A 21,767-nucleotide genomic window follows, 5' to 3' on the forward strand; every position below is an offset into this window, starting at 1 on the left:
TGAAATTTTTATATGACAAACTTCTTTTGCCCATATCTCCTTAAATATGCGTCCTAGAGCGAAAAGGACTTTAATTCGTGACCACCCTCAAAAAATTGAAAAATCCACCCAAAACCTAAAAAAATTTAAATTTTTATATGAAAAACTTCTTTTGCCCATATCTCCTAAACTAAGCGTCCTAGAGCGAAAAGGACTTTAATTCGTGACCACCCTCAAAAAATTGAAAAATCCACCCAAAACCTAAAAAAATTGAAATTTTTATATGAAAAACTTCTTTTGCCCATATCTCCTTAAATATGCGTCCTAGAGCGAAAAGGACTTTAATTCGTGACCACCCCCAAAAAATTGAAAAATCCACCCAAAACCTAAAAAATGTAAATTTTTATATGAAAAACTTCTTTTGCCCATATCTCCTTAAATATGCGTCCTAGAGCGAAAAGGACTTTAATTCGTGACCACCCTCAAAAAATTGAAAAATCCACCCAAAACCTAAAAAAAATTAAATTTTTATATGAAAAACTTCTTTTGCCCATATCTCCTAAACTAAGCGTCCTAGAGCGAAAAGGACTTTAATTCGTAACCACCCTCAAAAAATTGAAAAATCCACCCAAAACCTAAAAAAATTGAAATTTTTATATGAAAAACTTCTTTTGCCCATATCTCCTTAAATATGCGTCCTAGAGCGAAAATGACTTTAATTCGTGACCACCCTCAAAAAAGTGAAAAATCCACCCAAAACCTAAAAAAATTGAAATTCTTATATGAAAAACTTCTTTTGCCCATATCTCCTTAAATATGCGTCCTAGAGCGAAAAGGACTTTAATTCGTGACCACCCTCAAAAAATTGGAAAATCCACCCAAAACCTAAAAAAATTTAAATTTTTATATGAAAAACTTCTTTTGCCCATATCTCCTTAAATATGCGTCCTAGAGCGAAAATGACTTTAATTCGTGACCACCCTCAAAAAAGTGAAAAATCCACCCAAAACCTAAAAAAATTGAAATTCTTATATGAAAAACTTCTTTTGCCCATATCTCCTTAAATATGCGTCCTAGAGCGAAAAGGACTTTAATTCGTGACCACCCTCAAAAAAGTGAAAAATCCACCCAAAACCTAAAAAAATTGAAATTCTTATATGAAAAACTTCTTTTGCCCATATCTCCTTAAATATGCGTCCTAGAGCGAAAAGGACTTTAATTCATGACCACCACCAAAAAATTGAAAAATCCACCCAAAATCTAAAAAAATTGAAATTTTTATATGAAAAACTTCTTTTGCCCATATCTCCTTAAATATGCGTCCTAGAGCGAAAAGGACTTTAATTTGTGACCACCCTCAAAAAATTGAAAAATCCACCCAAAACCTAAAAAAAATTGAAATTTTTATATGAAAAACTTCTTTTGCCCATATCTCCTTAAATATGCGTCCTAGAGCGAAAAGGACTTTAATTCGTGACCACCCTCAAAAAATTGAAAAATCCACCCAAAACCTAAAAAAATTTTAATTTTTATATGAAAAACTTCTTTTGCCCATATCTCCTTAAATATGCGTCCTAGAGCGAAAAGGACTTTAATTCGTGACCACCCTCAAAAAATTGAAAAATCCACCCAAAACCTAAAAAAAATTGAAATTTTTATATGAAAAACTTCTTTTGCCCATATCTCCTTAAATATGCGTCCTAGAGCGAAAATGACTTTAATTCGTGACCACCCCCAAAAAATTGAAAAATCCACCCAAAACCTAAAAAAATTGAAATTTTTATATGAAAAACTTCTTTTGCCCATATCTCCTTAAATATGCGTCCTAGAGCGAAAAGGACTTTAATTCGTGACCACCCTCAAAAAATTGAAAAATCCACCCAAAACCTAAAAAAATTTAATTTTTTATATGAAAAACTTATTTTGCCCATATCTCCTTAAATATGCGTCCTAGAGCGAAAAGGACTTTAATTCGTGACCACCCTCAAAAAATTGAAAAATCCACCCAAAACCTAAAAAAATTTAAATTTTTATATGAAAAACTTCTTTTGCCCATATCTCCTAAACTAAGCGTCCTAGAGCGAAAAGGACTTTAATTCGTGACCACCCTCAAAAAATTGAATAATCCACCCAAAACCTAAAAAAATTTAAATTTTTATATGAAAAACTTCTTTTGCCCATATCTCCTAAACTAAGCGTCCTAGCGCGAAAAGGACTTTAATTCGTGACCACCCTCAAAAAATTGAAAAATCCACCCAAAACCTAAAAAAATTGAAATTTTTATATGAAAAACTTCTTTTGCCCATATCTCCTTAAATATGCGTCCTAGAGCGAAAAGGACTTTAAATCGTGACCACCATCAAAAAATTGAAAAATCCACCCAAAACCTAAAAAAATTTAATTTTTATATGAAAAACTTCTTTTGCCCATATCTCCTTAAATATGCGTCCTAGAGCGAAAAGGACTTTAATTCGTGACCACCCTCAAAAAATTGAAAAATCCACCCAAAACCTTAAAAAAATTTAAATTTTTATATGAAAAACTTCTTTTGCCCATATCTCCTAAACTAAGCGTCCTAGAGCGAAAAGGACTTTAATTCGTGACCACCCCCAAAAAAATTGGAAAATCCACCCTAAACCTAAAAAAAATGTAAATTTTTATTTGAAAAACTTCTTTTGCCCATATCTCCTTAAATATGCGTCCTAGAGCTAAGAGGGCTTTAATTCGTGACCACCCTCAAAAAATTGAAAAATCCACCCAAAACCTAAAAAAATTGAATTTTTTATATGAAAAACTTCTTTTGCCCATATCTCCTTAAATATGCGTCCTAGAGCGAAAAGGACTTTAATTCGTGACCACCCTCAAAAAATTGAAAAATCCACCCAAAACCTAAAAAAATTGAAATTTTTATATGAAAAACTTCTTTTGCCCATATCTCCTTAAATATGCGTCCTAGAGCGAAAAGGACTTAAATTCGTGACCACCCCCAAAAAATTGGAAAATCCACCCAAAACCTAAAAAAATTGTAATTTTTTATATGAAAACCTTCTTTTGCCCATATCTCCTTAAATATGCGTCCTAGAGCGAAAAGGACTTTAATTCGTGACCACCCTCAAAAAAGTGAAAAATCCACCCAAAACCTAAAAAAATTTAAATTTTTATATGAAAAACTTCTTTTGCCCATATCTCCTAAACTAAGCGTCCTAGAGCGAAAAGGACTTTAATTCGTGACCACCCTCAAAAAATTGAAAAATCCACCCAAAACCTAAAAAAATTGAAATTTTTATATGAAAAACTTCTTTTGCCCATATCTCCTTAAATATGCGTCCTAGAGCGAAAAGGACTTTAATTCGTGACCACCCCCAAAAAATTGAAAAATCCACCCAAAACCTAAAAAATGTAAATTTTTATATGAAAAACTTCTTTTGCCCATATCTCCTTAAATATGCGTCCTAGAGCGAAAAGGACTTTAATTCGTGACCACCCTCAAAAAAGTGAAAAATCCACCCAAAACCTAAAAAAATTTTAATTTTTATATGAAAAACTTCTTTTGCCCATATCTCCTTAAATATGCGTCCTAGAGCGAAAAGGACTTTAATTCGTGACCACCCTCAAAAAATTGAAAAATCCACCCAAAACCTAAAAAAATGTAAATTTTTATATGAAAAACTTATTTTGCCCATATCTCCTTTAATATGCGTCCTAGAGCGAAAAGGACTTTAATTCGTGACCACCCTCAAAAAAGTGAAAAATCTACCCAAAACCTAAAATAATTTAAATTTTTATATGAAAAACTTCTTTTGCCCATATCTCCTTAAATATGCGTCCTAGAGCGACAAGGACTTTAATTCGTGACCACCCTCAAAAAATTGAAAAATCCACCCAAAACCTAAAATAATTGAAATTTTTATATGAAAAACTTCTTTTGCCCATATCTCCTTAAATATGCGTCCTAGAGCGAAAAGGACTTTAATTCGTGACCACCCTCAAAAAATTGAAAAATCCACCCAAAACCTAAAAAAATGTAAATTTTTATGTGAAAAACTTCTTTTGCCCATTTCTCCTAAACTAAGCGTCCTAGAGCGAAAAGGACTTTAATTCGTGACCACCCTCAAAAAAGTGAAAAATCCACCCAAAACCTAAAAAAATTTAAATTTTTATATGGAAAACTTCTTTTGCCCATATCTCCTAAACTAAGCGTCCTAGAGCGAAAAGGACTTTAATTCGTGACCACCCTCAAAAAATTGAAAAATCCACCCAAAACCTAAAAAAATTGAAATTTTTATATGAAAAACTTCTTTTGCCCATATCTCCTTAAATATGCGTCCTAGAGCGAAAAGGACTTTAATTCGTGACCACCCTCAAAAAATTGAAAAATCCACCCAAAACCTAAAAAAATTTAATTTTTTATATGAAAAACTTCTTTTGCCCATATCTCCTTAAATATGCGTCCTAGAGCGAAAAGGACTTTAATTCGTGACCACCCTCAAAAAATTGAAAAAACCTAAAAAAATTGAAATTTTTATATGAAAAACTTCTTTTGCCCATATCTCCTAAACTAAGCGTCCTAGAGCGAAAAGGACTTTAATTCGTGACCACCCTCAAAAAATTGAAAAATCCACCCAAAACCTAAAAAAATTTAAATTTTTATATGAAAAACTTCTTTTGCCCATATCTCCTAAACTAAGCGTCCTAGAGCGAAAAGGACTTTAATTCGTGACCACCCCCAAAAAATTGAAAAATCCACCCAAAACCTAAAAAATGTAAATTTTTATATGAAAAACTCCTTTTGCCCATATCTCCTTAAATATGCGTCCTAGAGCGAAAAGGACTTTAATTCGTGACCACCCTCAAAAAAGTGAAAAATCCACCCAAAACCTAAAAAAATTTTAATTTTTATATGAAAAACTTCTTTTGCCCATATCTCCTTAAATATGCGTCCTAGAGCGAAAAGGACTTTAATTCGTGACCACCCTCAAAAAATTGAAAAATCCACCCAAAACCTAAAAAAATGTAAATTTTTATATGAAAAACTTATTTTGCCCATATCTCCTTAAATATGCGTCCTAGAGCGAAAAGGACTTTAATTCGTGACCACCCTCAAAAAAGTGAAAAATCTACCCAAAACCTAAAATAATTTAAATTTTTATATGAAAAACTTCTTTTGCCCATATCTCCTTAAATATGCGTCCTAGAGCGAAAAGGACTTTAATTCGTGACCACCCTCAAAAAATTGAAAAATCCACCCAAAACCTAAAATAATTGAAATTTTTATATGAAAAACTTCTTTTGCCCATATCTCCTTAAATATGCGTCCTAGAGCGAAAAGGACTTTAATTCGTGACCACCCTCAAAAAATTGAAAAATCCACCCAAAACCTAAAAAAATTTAAATTTTTATATGAAAAACTTCTTTTGCCCATATCTCCTAAACTAAGCGTCCTAGAGCGAAAAGGACTTTAATTCGTGACCACCCTCAAAAAATTGAAAAATCCACCCAAAACCTAAAAAAATTTAAATTTTTATATGAAAAACTTCTTTTGCCCATATCTCCTAAACTAAGCGTCCTAGAGCGAAAAGGACTTTAATTCGTGACCACCCCCAAAAAATTGAAAAATCCACCCAAAACCTAAAAAAATTGAATTTTTTATATGAAAAACTTCTTTTGCCCATATCTCCTTAAATATGCGTCCTAGAGCGAAAAGGACTTTAATTCGTGACCACCCTCAAAAAATTGAAAAATCCACCCAAAACCTAAAAAAATTGAAATTTTTATATGAAAAACTTCTTTTGCCCATATCTCCTTAAATATGCGTCCTAGAGCGAAAAGGACTTAAATTCGTGACCACCCCCAAAAAATTGGAAAATCCACCCAAAACCTAAAAAAATTGTAATTTTTTATATGAAAACCTTCTTTTGCCCATATCTCCTTAAATATGCGTCCTAGAGCGAAAAGGACTTTAATTCGTGACCACCCTCAAAAAAGTGAAAAATCCACCCAAAACCTAAAAAAATTGAAATTTTTATATGAAAAACTTCTTTTGCCCATATCTCCTTAAATATGCGTCCTAGAGCGAAAAGGACTTTAATTCGTGACCACCCTCAAAAAATTGAAAAATCCACCCAAAACCTAAAAAAATTGAAATTTTTATATGAAAAACTTCTTTTGCCCATATCTCCTTAAATATGCGTCCTAGAGCGAAAAGGACTTTAATTCGTGACCACCCTCAAAAAATTGAAAAATCCACCCAATACCTAAAAAAATTTAAATTTTTATATGAAAAACTTCTTTTGCCCATATCTGCTAAACTAAGCGTCCTAGAGCGAAAAGGACTTTAATTCGTGACCACCCCCAAAAAATTGAAAAATCCACCCAAAACCTAAAAAAATTGAAATTTTTATATGAAAAACTTCTTTTGCCCATATCTCCTTAAATATGCGTCCTAGAGCGAAAAGGACTTTAATTCGTGACCACCCCCAAAAAATTGAAAAATCCACCCAAAACCTAAAAAATGTAAATTTTTATATGAAAAACTTCTTTTGCCCATATCTCCTTAAATATGCGTCCTAGAGCGAAAAGGACTTTAATTCGTGACCACCCTCAAAAAAGTGAAAAATCCACACAAAACCTAAAAAAATTTTAATTTTTATATGAAAAACTTCTTTTGCCCATTGTCTAAACTGGTGTTTAGACAACATTTTTTTTATTATTTTTTATAATTTTTATCATTTAATTATTAAAAATGAATTTCCAAATTTGAATTTCAAAAATTTTCAACCGTTACAAATTGAAATATTTTCTGTATAACAGTTTAGAATTAATTTGTATCTTTTAATTGTGAATTATATATCGATAAAAATTAATGTGTAAAAACGGATACCGATACATTCTCTGAAGTACAAACCCAAGAATTATTTCACTTGCACTTTGACTACCAACTGGTGAGCCACCTATATTTAATAAAGGATTAATTGCCACTTGAAAAATCTTGTGTTTCTTATTCTTTTACCCGCGTATAATATCTCTAATACGGAGATTTTATACTACATAGGAATTCAAGTCGCTTTCCCCGCAACTTCAATTGGATTGGATTGCTGTGATTACAACAACTCCGCAATACAGTCCACAATTTTATTTCCACTCGTGTTGGTCAGCACACAAGCAGCAAGTGGGTGATAGTGACAAGATCCAAGTATTGTACTCCTGGGTTCCAATTGCTCTTTAATCCCACTCTTTCTCAACTTCCACTCCATTGTTTTTTTTTGGTTCAGCTGTCATCCAATTGTTCATGGTCCTCAAGAGAAGAGAGTAATACCAGTCAATCACAAAGAAACACAGCATAAAACATGAGGTAATGACAACTACGCATTAGTTGGTAATTGACTTCGGTAAGTGCGCTTTAAGTAAAACCGCGGATTATTACTGGAATCTAAAGTGTGCGTTGTGGTTTAGATTCTATAAAGTCGATGAGAATAATCTGAGAAAAATTAGTAAAATCGCAAAATTCAATATATTAGATTGAACATATATAAAGTAAAACACGCAATCGCAACTTTGTGGGAATATGATTGCGATCTGTGCAATATAGTTCAGATTTAAAGTAATTTACAATTTTCGCTTTATACCCGAAATAAGCAATAACAAAAAGATTAAAGTGCATTTGCTATCCAAAAAAAGGGAAAAATCTCATTTTGAGAAAGGAATATAATTCTTGTCGCGAAAGTGCGAGAAGTCCACCATTTGTGGGACTTTTTAATTCCAAATTTAGTAAAATTTGTAAAAAGTTAGAAGAAATTGTTTGTAATTCTGAAAATTTTCATGTGCCAAAATTGGTGAAAAAATTTGCAAAATGTGCGAAATGGAGGAGGTTAAATAAATTCGTAAGAATTACAGATGTGAAGAAATCCGTTATTTTAACCAAAAAGTTAGCGCAAAAAAAGAAAAAAGTGTAAAATCCGTTATAGAATATTACGAATAAATTCTTTCATTTGGTTCAGTTGGAACAACGAAATAAAAATAGTGTGCCAAAAAAGAAGTCTGAGATTTTGCCGTTATCTCCAAAAAAAAAACCTGTTCATCAAGGAAGAGTATAAGAAAGGTAACACATTTTTCATTTTTATTTTACTATTCTCATTTCGTAATTTTGGCGCAATTTCTCTTGAAAAAAAAAACAATTTATTACTCAAAGTTTTATGGAGTGACGTAACGGAAGATCGTAGCCATATTTAAGTTAGGCTCTCTGTACGCTCTTATACATATATTATCAAGTTTCTGCTATTCGCCCCATATAACACTTTGATCACTCAATTAGAGGTGGAGAAGTAATAATAAAGAGAAATAATTATTATTGTTTAAATGTATGTCACATTCGTAAAAAAATGAAATGGAATAATAAAATTGTTATTGTAAAAGTAGTGCCTTATGTTTCCTAAGAGATTAAGACTGGCACTGAAATACATTGCGCTGTACGCAAGACTTAAAGAAAGATATGCAAAAAATAATAATAAAATATATACTTAAATATATGGCACATTTCATGCAACAAAACGAATTAAATAAGTACTTTAGGACATTGCATTTTCCTAAAATAACATTGCACATTATCATTATTTAAATGGAAACGGGAAATACATAAAAATGTTGTTCTTAACAGAAAGTTTAAATATATAAAATATAAATATATATTTTTTGAAATATTGCACAGTATTTACAATTATATCACAGTTCTATTGCACAAGATTGTCATCAATACATATTCACATAAATACATATATAGCCCCAAAATAGCTCAATAATCGCAAATAATCTGTATGTAATCAGTTGGTGCTGCTGTTTACTAAAGAAAACGAAAATTAATACCACGCACACTAATTACGCACATATGCTTGCAACACACTCGAGGAAAAAGGTTAACGAATAATTTGTAAGCCTAAATCCTCAGCTGGCATTCGGCGTTATTGGATTTTACATATTCTTATTCTCATTTTTTATATCTTATTCGCACTTGTGTTCATATTTTCGCTTACAAATACTACAAAAATATTTTGTTCTTGATTTCTGCTGATTCTTATTCTCATTTTTATATCTTTTTCGCACTTGTTTTCATATTTTCCGCTTACAAATACTATATAAATATTTTGTTCTGGATTTCTACTGATTTTCATTCCCATTTTTCATACTTTATTCGCACTTGTTTATATTTTTTCCGCTTGTATATAATACATAGATATATGAATATTTTGTTTTTTTTTTTCAATTCAACTGAGTCTTAATTTGAAAATAGTCGAACTATTGAGTAGTTTGAAAAGAAAATTATCATCGCGGTCGATTTGTTTGTTGGGAAACTGCAGAAACATTTCTGCTCCATTAAATTTGAATTGTGAGGACTCTCCACTTGGTTTGTCCTTTCTGATAAATTGTCCACTTAAAGAGTGAATATCTTGACAATCCTTATATTTTCGTGATTACATGTTGTCTCCTACGGACAAAGGTGTACCTTCGGTTAATATGTCTCGAAGTGCTCCGAATTCTGTTAGCAATGACAACGCGGGTGAGCAGGATATGCGAGGACAAGAATTTCTGTTCGACTGTGATCACCTCGTTTTATTTTGTGACATTTTTGAGAAAGCTGATCTTGAAAATCAGACTGAGACCTTGTTAGATGTCAAGTTTGATGAATTAGAAGGGAGATGGAGGAAGGTTCAGGACGGTTATCGGAACGTAATGATGACTCCAGGGCTCATTGCGGACAAGGATTTTAAGGATAAGGTTCGATTGAATTATAACATTTGCGCGGAGGAGTATTATTCAACCCGTTCAAAGATAATAGATATCCTCCGAATGGAAAGGGGTCAGAACATTACTTCCAGACGACCTTCATTATTAGCACAATATCGGGTTCCTGGGCCTAACGTCCCAGCACCGATTCCTAATGAATTTTCTGTTTACCACGGCCAACCACAGGACTCCACTGGAAGTTTTATAAAGGTTCCACCGTGTGACACCGAGATTTTCAAGGGTGGTTACGAAGAATGGCCGTCATTTCGTGATATGTTCACGGCGGTCTACGTCAACCACCCAAAACTTACCCGAGCTCAAAAGTTATATCACCTTCGAAACAAAACCCGCGGGAGCGCCGGTGCTATCGTGAAAAGGTATACCCTGTGCGATGAAAATTTCGATTTAGCATGGGATGCCCTTAAGACTAGGTATGAGAACAAAAGAGTCTTGGTTGATAATCAACTCCGAATACTTTTCAATATCCCACCTGCCACTGTGGAGAATAGCGATTCGATACAGAAGGTCCAATCTACAGTAAATGATTGCCTTTCGACTCTCAAAACATTGGATGTTGACGTAGACGGTTGGGATCCTATTTTAATATATCTTATTTCAACAAAACTTCCAGACGAAACACTATCTCTGTGGGAACAATCTTTAAAATCCCATAGAGATCTGCCACGATGGTCCCAAATGGACGAGTTTCTTGTAAATAGATTCGAAGTAGTGGAGCGAATTTCCAGAATTCGATCAACTAAGAATAGATATTCGACTCCAATGAGTCTTATAAATCGAAGACTCAAACATTTTTATCTCAGGACAATTTGGCTTTATGTACTCTTTGCAATAATGACCACAGCTTACGAATTTGCCCGGAATTTAAGAAATTGAGCACCCAAGAAAGAATTGATTATGTTTTCCGCAATAAAATTTGTAATAATTGTCTCTCAACGGGTCATGTGAAGAATAGTTGCAAAAGCAAGAAAAGGTGTTGGGAGTGTAAGAAAAACCACCACACTTTGCTCCATATAAAAACGGTTACGACTGTTACAAATACAGATAAAACCACACCGACTACTATCGATGGCCAGCAAGTGGCTCTTAACTCTTTCGTGGATGGCCCTTCAACTTCATCCAATTCATGCTCGCAAATTCAGGCCAACTTTTCTTCTGGCAACGAGACTATTTTGTTGCGAACGGCTTTGGTACAGGTCGAACATGACGGCGAGCTATTTACTATACGCGCCCTTATCGATCCAGGATCCCAAAGGACATTTTTGTCTGAAAGGATTCGTAATCGCTTGAAGATCCCATATAGAAAGGCGCTGTTTGAGATATCAGGTATTGGTCGACAGCATCAAACATCAAGTAAGGAATGTGAGCTTACATTGGTTGCACGAAGGAGAGACTCTCGCTTCACAATAAGGGCCATAGTTTTACCGAAGGTTACTCAACGATTACCTGCTTCGTCTTTCGAAATTCCACAGTCCTCTGCTCTTCAGGAACTAGACTTAGCCGATCCCAACTTTAACAAGTCTGCTCAAGTAGATCTTGTACTTGGGAACGACTCCGAGAGGTTTATTAATATAGACGGCATTAAGAAGAATATTTGTGGAACCACTTCTGCCTACAATACCGTTTTCGGATGGGTCTTAAGTGGTCCTATAAGGGCTGAGACTGTGCAGTCATTTTCCATACGGGTTTCGGAAGATGAGACACGCCTTCTACATGAACTCATACGAAAATTTTGGGAAACGGAAGAAGTTCCTTCCGAACCACCACCGTCAAAAGAGAGCGAATTTTGCGAAAATTTTTACAAATCCACAACTATACGACGAGAAGACGGTCGGTACATGGTACGTCTACCATTTAAACAAGAATTTCCCCAATTTGTTTCCCTTGGTTCGTCAAGATTCATGGCTCTGGCGCAATATTCACGTATGGAGCGCACACTTAGCAGAAATCCTGAATTACACGCGCAGTATGAAGCTGTCTTGAACGAATACCTCAAACTTGGCCACATGGAGGAAGTTTCACCATGTGAGTTGTCACAAAACGATTCTTTTCGCTCTTATTACCTTCCGCATCATGCGGTATTACGCCCGGAACACAAAACGACAAAGCTACGAATAGTGTTCAATGCGTCGAGGAAAACGAAATCTGGGTTTTCACTTAACGACGTACTTTACACTGGCCCAACTCTACAGAACGATCTGACCTTTGTCATACTCAACTGGAGAAAATACAAATATGTATTTTCTGGTGACATTCAAAAGATGTACAGACAAATTCTGGTACATCCCGCGGATAGACCCTTTCAGAGAATTGTACATAGGAAAGATTCCGCAAGTTCCGCTAAAGATTATCAATTAAACCGTGTCACGTTTGGAATTAATTGCGCACCTTTTCTTTCGATTCGAACCATTTTGCAATTGGCAACTGACTGCCAAGAACAGTTCCCACAAATCTCTTCAATTTTACGGAATGAAATATATGTAGATGATGTTTTATCTGGTGGTTTTACTCTAACAGACACGAAAACTATTTTGAATCAGTTGGTTGCAGTTCTCAATTCCGCTGGGTTTCCATTAAGGAAATTTGCATCTAATGATTCACAATTGCTTCAAGGGTTATCTCCTGAAGACTTGTACGAATCCGATTTTTTACGCTTCCAAGAGACTAGCTCTGCGAAAGCTCTTGGGTTAAAGTGGAATGCATACACTGACACATTCTCTTATTCATTTAATCCCATCTCAGACTGTGAAAGCATAACAAAGAGAAAAATTTTATCGGCAATTGCCTCATTATTTGACCCAGCTGGGTGGATTACACCCATAATTATTCGAGCAAAAATCATGATGCAGCAGTTATGGTTGGAGGGCATCGGCTGGGATGATGATATTGGCCAAGAATCTCTACAAAAATGGCGCTCTCTAGTTTCTGACTTGTCACAAATTAATGAAATTACCATAAACCGTTGGATCCAATATTTTCCAACGGACAATGTTGAGATTCATGGATTTTCTGACGCGTCTAAGGCCGCCTACTGTGCCTGTGTTTATGTAAGATCCCAAACCTCAAAACATGTAACCTTTTCGAACTTGCTAGTAGCAAAGAGTAAAGTGGCTCCACTTCAAACTGTTTGCCTACCGCGATTAGAATTGAATGGAGCTCTCTTACTTGCGAAATTGGTGAATTTTGTTATTTCAAAATTTGATTTCAAAGTTTCCGAGACATTTCTTTGGACAGACTCTTCGATCGTCCTAGGATGGTTGTCTAAACCCCCATGGAATTGGGAGACGTACGTAGCAAACCGTACGTCTCAAATTCACTCATTAGTTCCCAATGCGAAATGGCGACATGTGCCTACTCGTGATAACCCTGCCGATATCGGCACCCGAGGTTCAAATCCTCAAGAATTAAAAACAAATTCGTTGTGGTGGACAGGTCCATCGTGGATCACGAATCCCTCATCGACGTGGCCTAACTCGAATCCCCTCGCTCCACCACAATCCCAGAAACAAGTACAATCCTTTAATGTTAATGTGGAACTACCTGATATATTGGACAGATTCTCTTCGTATCCTAGGGCACTAAGGGTTCTGGCATATATTTATCGCTTCTATTCCAATTGTTGTGCCAAAACTAACAAGGTTCATACTGCCTCTGCAGAATTAACTCATTCAGAGATCAAATCCATAAAAACTCGTTTAATAATTTTAGCTCAAAAACGTTTCTTCCAAACAGAATACGGGGAACTCAAAAAGTCCAATCCTATCTCGAACAAGAGTTCACTTTCCACGCTAAATCCTTTTTTGGATTCCCATGGGATAATGAGAGTGAACGGCCGTTTGGCAGATTCATCCCTATCGTATAATGAGCGATACCCAATAATACTTCCGGGTAATTCCCGGCTATGCCATTTATATCTCTCGCATCTACACTTATTTCTTGCACATGGTGAATGCATTCTAATGTGCAGAATGTTACAAACCGAATTCTATTTGGCTCGCGCAAAGACCCGAGTGAAAAGCATAATACGCAAGTGCAAGACGTGCGTTATATTTAAGCACAAGCCTTGCTCCCAAATCATGGCGCCGTTACCACCAGAACGTTGTACAATCACACCTCCATTTCATTTCACCGGCATCGATTTTGCTGGTCCCTTCGAACTTAAAAGCTCCCACTTACGCAAATCTCCAATAATGAAGGGTTATGCTTGTGTATTTGTATGCTTTTCCACGAAAGCGATACATCTGGAGCCATGTAGTGACTTGTCGTCAGCAGCATTTGAGGCTGCATTCGCCCGTTTCGTTGGGAGGCGGGGGCTCCCCCAGAGGGTAATCTCTGATAATGGGCGCAATTTCATAGGCGCTAGTCGACATCTTCTCAAAGAATTTTCCCACTTTCTCAAATCATCATCAACTTGCATATCTCAGAAGTATTCCACTCACGGCTTTGAGTGGCGATTTATACCGCCTCATGCACCCCACATGGGCGGACTATGGGAGGCAGCCGTAAAAAGTTTTAAGTATCATCTTGCCGGCTCCCATAGGTTCACATTCGAACAGTTTGCCACTGTACTTACGCGGATAGAAGGTGTATTAAATTCTCGGCCGATTTCTGCCATGTCTGAAGACCCTTCTGATTTAACTGCGTTAACCCCTGGCCATTTTATCAAGGGTGCGCCCATAATGGCTCTTCCTGAACCCGTTTCTACAGATTTATCCCTTATAAACCGGTGGCTGAAACTTAAGGCACTTCACCATCAGTTTGCGTTAAGATGGAAAGAAGACTATCTCAAGGCCCTCCAAAAGCGCTACAAGTGGAAAAATTGCACCCCGAATATTAAAATTGGTGACTTGGTAGTGGTTTTGGATGATTTACTCCCCCCGTGCGAATGGCGGCTCGGACGAGTTGAGAAGACTCATATCGGATCTGACAACATGGTTCGTGTAGCCGATATCCGAGTTGAAACTGGGACGATAACACGTCCGATAGTAAAATTGTGTCTTTTGCCATTTGATTCAGAGAACATGTAAACTTTTTCAACCCTCTTACAATAAACAAAAACAAATAAATACCTTTGCCTTTCACGCTTGTGAAGGCAATACCTTTAATAATTGCACTATTGTCTCTTAAATAATTTCAGAAGTACCACGGAACGTAAAGCATCTAACACACGCCGACGAAATCCTTATCTCTATAAGTGTGAGCTTTGTCGAACTTTCCACCCAATTCGCTTTTGCAAGAAATTCCTCGACATGGATGCACTGCAGCGTAGAATTGCTATAAGGACCCATAATTACTGCGAAAATTGCTTAGCCAAGAGCCATACTACAAATGCTTGCCCCTCAACAGATTCCTGTAGGAAGTGTAAAGCTCGCCATCATACGCTTTTACATGGACAGTACCCGCGAAACCAAAATACCACTTCTTCACGAAGCCACTCGAAGAGACTTCATCAACAACAAAGCACTGTCAAACAGGCGTCGCAGCAAAAAGCCTCAACTAAATCACGGGCTCGTAAACACACAAAGAAGGCCAAAGAAACCCGAGAAACACCAACCACGCCAAATCATATGATTCTGTCTGAGGCTATTCGATCTCTAGCTGCCGTCTTATGTTCCTCGCCATCTTTTGCACAAGTGCAAGGCCGGCGTCATGTCTAAACTGGTGTTTAGACAACATTTTTTTTATTATTTTTTATAATTTTTATCATTTAATTATTAAAAATGAATTTCCAAATTTGAATTTCAAAAATTTTCAACCGTTACAAATTGAAATATTTTCTGTATAACAGTTTAGAATTAATTTGTATCTTTTAATTGTGAATTATATATCGATAAAAATTAATGTGTAAAAACGGATACCGATACATTCTCTGAAGTACAAACCCAAGAATTATTTCACTTGCACTTTGACTACCAACTGGTGAGCCACCTATATTTAATAAAGGATTAATTGCCACTTGAAAAATCTTGTGTTTCTTATTCTTTTACCCGCGTATAATATCTCTAATACGGAGATTTTATACTACATAGGAATTCAAGTCGCTTTCCCCGCAACTTCAATTGGATATTGGTGGGTCATTTCACTCCTGCTGTGATTACAAGAACTCCGCAATACAGTCCACAATTTTATTTCCACTCGTGTTGGTCAGCACACAAGCAGCAAGTGGGTGATAGTGACAAGATCCAAGCATTGTACTCCTGGGTTCCAATTGCTCTTTAATCCCACTCTTTCTCAACTTCCACTCCATTGGTTTTTTTTGGTTCAGCTGTCATCCAATTGTTCACCCATATCTCCTTAAATATGCGTCCTAGAGCGAAAATGACTTTAATTCGTGACCACCCTCAAAAAATTGAAAAATCCACCCAAAACCTAAAAAAATTGAAATTTTTATATGAAAAACTTCTTTTGCCCATATCTCCTTAAATATGCGTCCTAGAGCGAAAAGGACTTTAATTCGTGACCACCCTCAAAAAAGTGAAAAATCTACCCAAAACCTAAAATAATTTAAATTTTTATATGAAAAACTTCTTTTGCCCATATCTCCTTAAATATGCGTCCTAGAGCGAAAAGGACTTTAATTCGTGACCACCCTCAAAAAAGTGAAAAATCCACCCAAAACCTAAAAAAATTTTAATTTTTATATGAAAAACTTCTTTTGCCCATATCTCCTTAAATATGCGTCCTAGAGCGAAAAGGACTTTAATTCGTGACCACCCACAAAAAATTGAAAAATCCACCCAAAACCTAAAATAATTTAAAATTTTATATGAAAAACTTCTTTTGCCCATATCTCCTAAACTAAGCGTCCTAGAGCGAAAAGGACTTTAATTTGTGACCACCCTCAAAAAATTGAAAAATCCACCCAAAACCTAAAAAAAATGAAATTTTTATATGAAAAACTTCTTTTGCCCATATCTCCTAAACTAAGCGTCCTAGAGCGAAAAGGACTTTAATTCGTGACCACCCTCAAAAAATTGAAAAATCCACCCAAAACCTAAAAAAATTTTAATTTTTATATGAAAAACTTCTTTTGCCCATATCTCCTTAAATATGCGTCCTAGAGCGAAAAGGACTTTAATTCGTGACCACCCTCAAAAAATTGAAAAATCCACCCAAAACCTAAAAAAATTTTTATTTTTATATGAAAAACTTCTTTTGCCCATATCTCCTTAAATATGCGTCCTAGAGCGAAAAGGACTTTAATTCGTGACCACCCCTAAAAAATTGAAAAATCCACCCAAAACCTAAAAAAATTTAAATTTGTATATGAAAAACTTCTTTTGCCCATATCTCCTAAACTAAGCGTCCTACAGCGAAAAGGACTTTAATTCGTCACCACCCTCAAAAAAGTGAAAACTCCACCCAAAACCTAAAAAATTGAAATTTTTATACGAAAATCCACCCAAAACCTAAAAAAATTTAAATTTTTATATGAAAAACTTCTTTTGCCCATATCTCCTAAACTAAGCGTCCTAGAGCGAAAAGGACTTTAATTCGTGACCACCCCCAAAAAATTGGAAAATCCACCCAAAACCTAAAAAAATATAAATTTTTATATGAAAAACTTCTTTTGCCCATATCTCCTTAAATATGCGTCCTAGAGCTAAAAGGGCTTTAATTCGTGACCACCCTCAAAAAATTGAAAAATCCACCCAAAACCTAAAAAAATTGAATTTTTTATATAAAAAACTTCTTTTTCCCATATCTCCTTAAATATGCGTCCTAGAGCGAAAAGGACTTTAATTCGTGACCACCCTCAAAAAATTGAAAAATCCACCCAAAACCTAAAAAAATTGAAATTTTTATATGAAAAACTTCTTTTGCCCATATCTCCTTAAATATGCGTCTTAGAGCTAAAAGGGCTTTAATTCGTGACCACCCTCAAAAAATTGAAAAATCTACCCAAAACCTAAAAGAATTGAATTTTTTATATGAAAAACTTCTTTTGCCCATATTTCCTTAAATATGCGTCCTAGAGCGAAAAGGACTTTAATTCGTGACCACCCTCAAAAAATTGAAAAATCCACCCAAAACCAAAAAAAATTGAAATTTTTATATGAAAAACTTCTTTTGCCCATATCTCCTTAAATATGCGTCCTAGAGCGAAAAGGACTTAAATTCGTGACCACCCCCAAAAAATTGGAAAATCCACCCAAAACCTAAAAAAATTTTAATTTTTTATATGAAAAACTTCTTTTGCCCATATCTCCTTAAATATGCGTCCTAGAGCGAAAAGGACTTTAATTCGTGACCACCCTCAAAAAATTGAAAAATCCACCCAAAACCTAAAAAAATTGAAATTTTTATATGAAAAACTTCTTTTGCCCATATCTCCTTAAATATGCGTCCTAGAGCGAAAAGGACTTTAATTCGTGACCACCCTCAAAAAATTGAAAAATCCACCCAAAACCTAAAAAAATTGATATTTTTATATGAAAAACTTCTTTTGCCCATATCTCCTAAACTAAGCGTCCTAGAGCGAAAAGGACTTTAATTCGTGACCACCCTCAAAAAATTGAAAAATCCACCCAAAACCTAAAAAAATTGAAATTTTTATATGAAAAACTTCTTTTGCCCATATCTCCTTAAATATGCGTCCTAGAGGACTTTAATTCGTGACCACCCTCAAAAAAGTGAAAAATCCACCCAAAACCTAAAAAAAATTAAAATTTTATATGAAAAACTTCTTTTGCCCATATCTCCTAAACTAAGCGTCCTAGAGCGAAAAGGACTTTAATTCGTGACCACCCCCAAAAAATTGGAAAATCCACCCAAAACCTAAAAAAATTGAAATTTTTATATGAAAAACTTCTTTTGCCCATATCCCCTTAAATATGCGTCCTAGAGCGAAAAGGACTTTAATTCGTGACCACCCTCAAAAAATTGAAAAATCCACCCAAAACCTAAAAAAATTGAAATTTTTATATGAAAAACTTCTTTTGCCCATATCTCCTTAAATATGCGTCCTAGAGCGAAAAGGACTTTAATTCGTGACCACCCTCAAAAAATTGAAAAATCCACCCAAAACCTAAAAAAATTTAAATTTTTATATGAAAAACTTCTTTTGCCCATATCTCCTAAACTAAGCGTCCTAGAGCGAAAAGGACTTTAATTCGTGACCACCCTCAAAAAATTGAAAAATCCACCCAAAACCTAAAAAAATTTAAATTTTTATATGAAAACCTTCTTTTGCCCATATCTCCTAAACTAAGCGTCCTAGAGCGAAAAGGACTTTAATTCGTAACCACCCTCAAAAAATTGAAAAATCCACCCAAAACCTTAAAAAATTGAAATTTTTATATGAAAAACTTCTTTTGCCCATATTTCCTTAAATATGCGTCCTAGAGCGAAAAGGACTTTAATTCGTGACCACCCTCAAAAAATTGAAAAATCCACCCAAAACCAAAAAAAATTGAAATTTTTATATGAAAAACTTCTTTTGCCCATATCTCTTTAAATATGCGTCCTAGAGCGAAAAGGACTTTATTTCGTGACCACCCTCAAAAAATTGAAAAATCCACCCAAAACCTAAAAAAATTGAAATTTTTATATGAAAAACTTCTTTTGCCCATATCTCCTAAACTAAGCGTCCTACAGCGAAAAGGACTTTAATTCGTCACCACCCTCAAAAAAGTGAAAACTCCACCCAAAACCTAAAAAATTGAAATTTTTATACGAAAAACTTCTTTTGCCCATATCTCCTTAAATATGCGTCCTAGAGCGAAAAGGACTTTAATTCGTGACCACCCCCAAAAAATTGAAAAATCCACCCAAAACCTAAAAAAATTGAAATTTTTATATGAAAAACTTCTTTTGCCCATATCTCCTTAAATATGCGTCCTAGAGCGAAAAGGACTTTAATTCGTGACCACCCTCAAAAAATTGAAAAATCCACCCAAAACCAAAAAAAATTGTAATTTTTATATGAAAAACTTCTTTTGCCCATATCTCCTTAAATATGCGTCCTAGAGCGAAAAGGACTTAAATTCGTGACGACCCCCAAAAAATTGGAAAATCCACCCAAAACCTAAAAAAATTTTAATTTTTTATATGAAAAACTTCTTTTGCCCATATCTCCTTAAATATGCGTCCTAGAGCGAAAAGGACTTTAATTCGTGACCACCCCCAAAAAAATTGAAAAATCCACCCAAAACCTAAAAAAATTGACATTTTTATATGAAAAACTTCTTTTGCCCATATCCGTCTGCCGTCTTATGTTCCTCGCCATCTTTTGCACAAGTGCAAGGCCGGCGTCATGTCTAAACTGGTGTTTAGACAACATTTTTTTTATTATTTTTTATAATTTTTATCATTTAATTATTAAAAATGAATTTCCAAATTTGAATTTCAAAAATTTTCAACCGTTACAAATTGAAATATTTTCTGTATAACAGTTTAGAATTAATTTGTATCTTTTAATTGTGAATTATATATCGATAAAAATTAATGTGTAAAAACGGATACCGATACATTCTCTGAAGTACAAACCCAAGAATTATTTCACTTGCACTTTGACTACCAACTGGTGAGCCACCTATATTTAATAAAGGATTAATTGCCACTTGAAAAATCTTGTGTTTCTTATTCTTTTACCCGCGTATAATATCTCTAATACGGAGATTTTATACTACATAGGAATTCAAGTCGCTTTCCCCGCAACTTCAATTGGATATTGGTGGGTCATTTCACTCCTGCTGTGATTACAAGAACTCCGCAATACAGTCCACAATTTTATTTCCACTCGTGTTGGTCAGCACACAAGCAGCAAGTGGGTGATAGTGACAAGATCCAAGCATTGTACTCCTGGGTTCCAATTGCTCTTTAATCCCACTCTTTCTCAACTTCCACTCCATTGGTTTTTTTTGGTTCAGCTGTCATCCAATTGTTCACCCATATCTCCTTAAATATGCGTCCTAGAGCGAAAATGACTTTAATTCGTGACCACCCTCAAAAAATTGAAAAATCCACCCAAAACCTAAAAAAATTGAAATTTTTATATGAAAAACTTCTTTTGCCCATATCTCCTTAAATATGCGTCCTAGAGCGAAAAGGACTTTAATTCGTGACCACCCTCAAAAAAGTGAAAAATCTACCCAAAACCTAAAATAATTTAAATTTTTATATGAAAAACTTCTTTTGCCCATATCTCCTTAAATATGCGTCCTAGAGCGAAAAGGACTTTAATTCGTGACCACCCTCAAAAAAGTGAAAAATCCACCCAAAACCTAAAAAAATTTTAATTTTTATATGAAAAACTTCTTTTGCCCATATCTCCTTAAATATGCGTCCTAGAGCGAAAAGGACTTTAATTCGTGACCACCCACAAAAAATTGAAAAATCCACCCAAAACCTAAAATAATTTAAAATTTTATATGAAAAACTTCTTTTGCCCATATCTCCTAAACTAAGCGTCCTAGAGCGAAAAGGACTTTAATTTGTGACCACCCTCAAAAAATTGAAAAATCCACCCAAAACCTAAAAAAAATGAAATTTTTATATGAAAAACTTCTTTTGCCCATATCTCCTAAACTAAGCGTCCTAGAGCGAAAAGGACTTTAATTCGTGACCACCCTCAAAAAATTGAAAAATCCACCCAAAACCTAAAAAAATTTTAATTTTTATATGAAAAACTTCTTTTGCCCATATCTCCTTAAATATGCGTCCTAGAGCGAAAAGGACTTTAATTCGTGACCACCCTCAAAAAATTGAAAAATCCACCCAAAACCTAAAAAAATTTTTATTTTTATATGAAAAACTTCTTTTGCCCATATCTCCTTAAATATGCGTCCTAGAGCGAAAAGGACTTTAATTCGTGACCACCCCTAAAAAATTGAAAAATCCACCCAAAACCTAAAAAAATTTAAATTTGTATATGAAAAACTTCTTTTGCCCATATCTCCTAAACTAAGCGTCCTACAGCGAAAAGGACTTTAATTCGTCACCACCCTCAAAAAAGTGAAAACTCCACCCAAAACCTAAAAAATTGAAATTTT

At 34.8% G+C, this 21,767-nt stretch overlaps 1 protein-coding gene across 1 annotated transcript; it reads left to right on the forward strand.

Annotated features, from left to right (window-relative positions):
* The first annotated feature begins 9,486 nt into the window (after positions 1 to 9,486).
* LOC142235762 (uncharacterized) lies at positions 9,487 to 20,599 on the forward strand. Its single transcript, XM_075307019.1, has 5 exons — positions 9,487 to 10,467; positions 10,524 to 14,797; positions 14,912 to 15,349; positions 15,804 to 15,965; positions 20,410 to 20,599. The coding sequence occupies exons 1-5, from the start codon at positions 9,487 to 9,489 to the stop codon at positions 20,597 to 20,599; spliced, it is 6,045 nt and encodes a 2,014-aa protein (XP_075163134.1).
* Positions 20,600 to 21,767: the final 1,168 nt, after the last annotated feature.

The sequence above is a fragment of the Haematobia irritans genome, chromosome 4, assembly GCF_050003625.1.
Source record: "Haematobia irritans isolate KBUSLIRL chromosome 4, ASM5000362v1, whole genome shotgun sequence".
In the NCBI taxonomy this organism is placed as follows: domain Eukaryota; kingdom Metazoa; phylum Arthropoda; class Insecta; order Diptera; family Muscidae; genus Haematobia; species Haematobia irritans.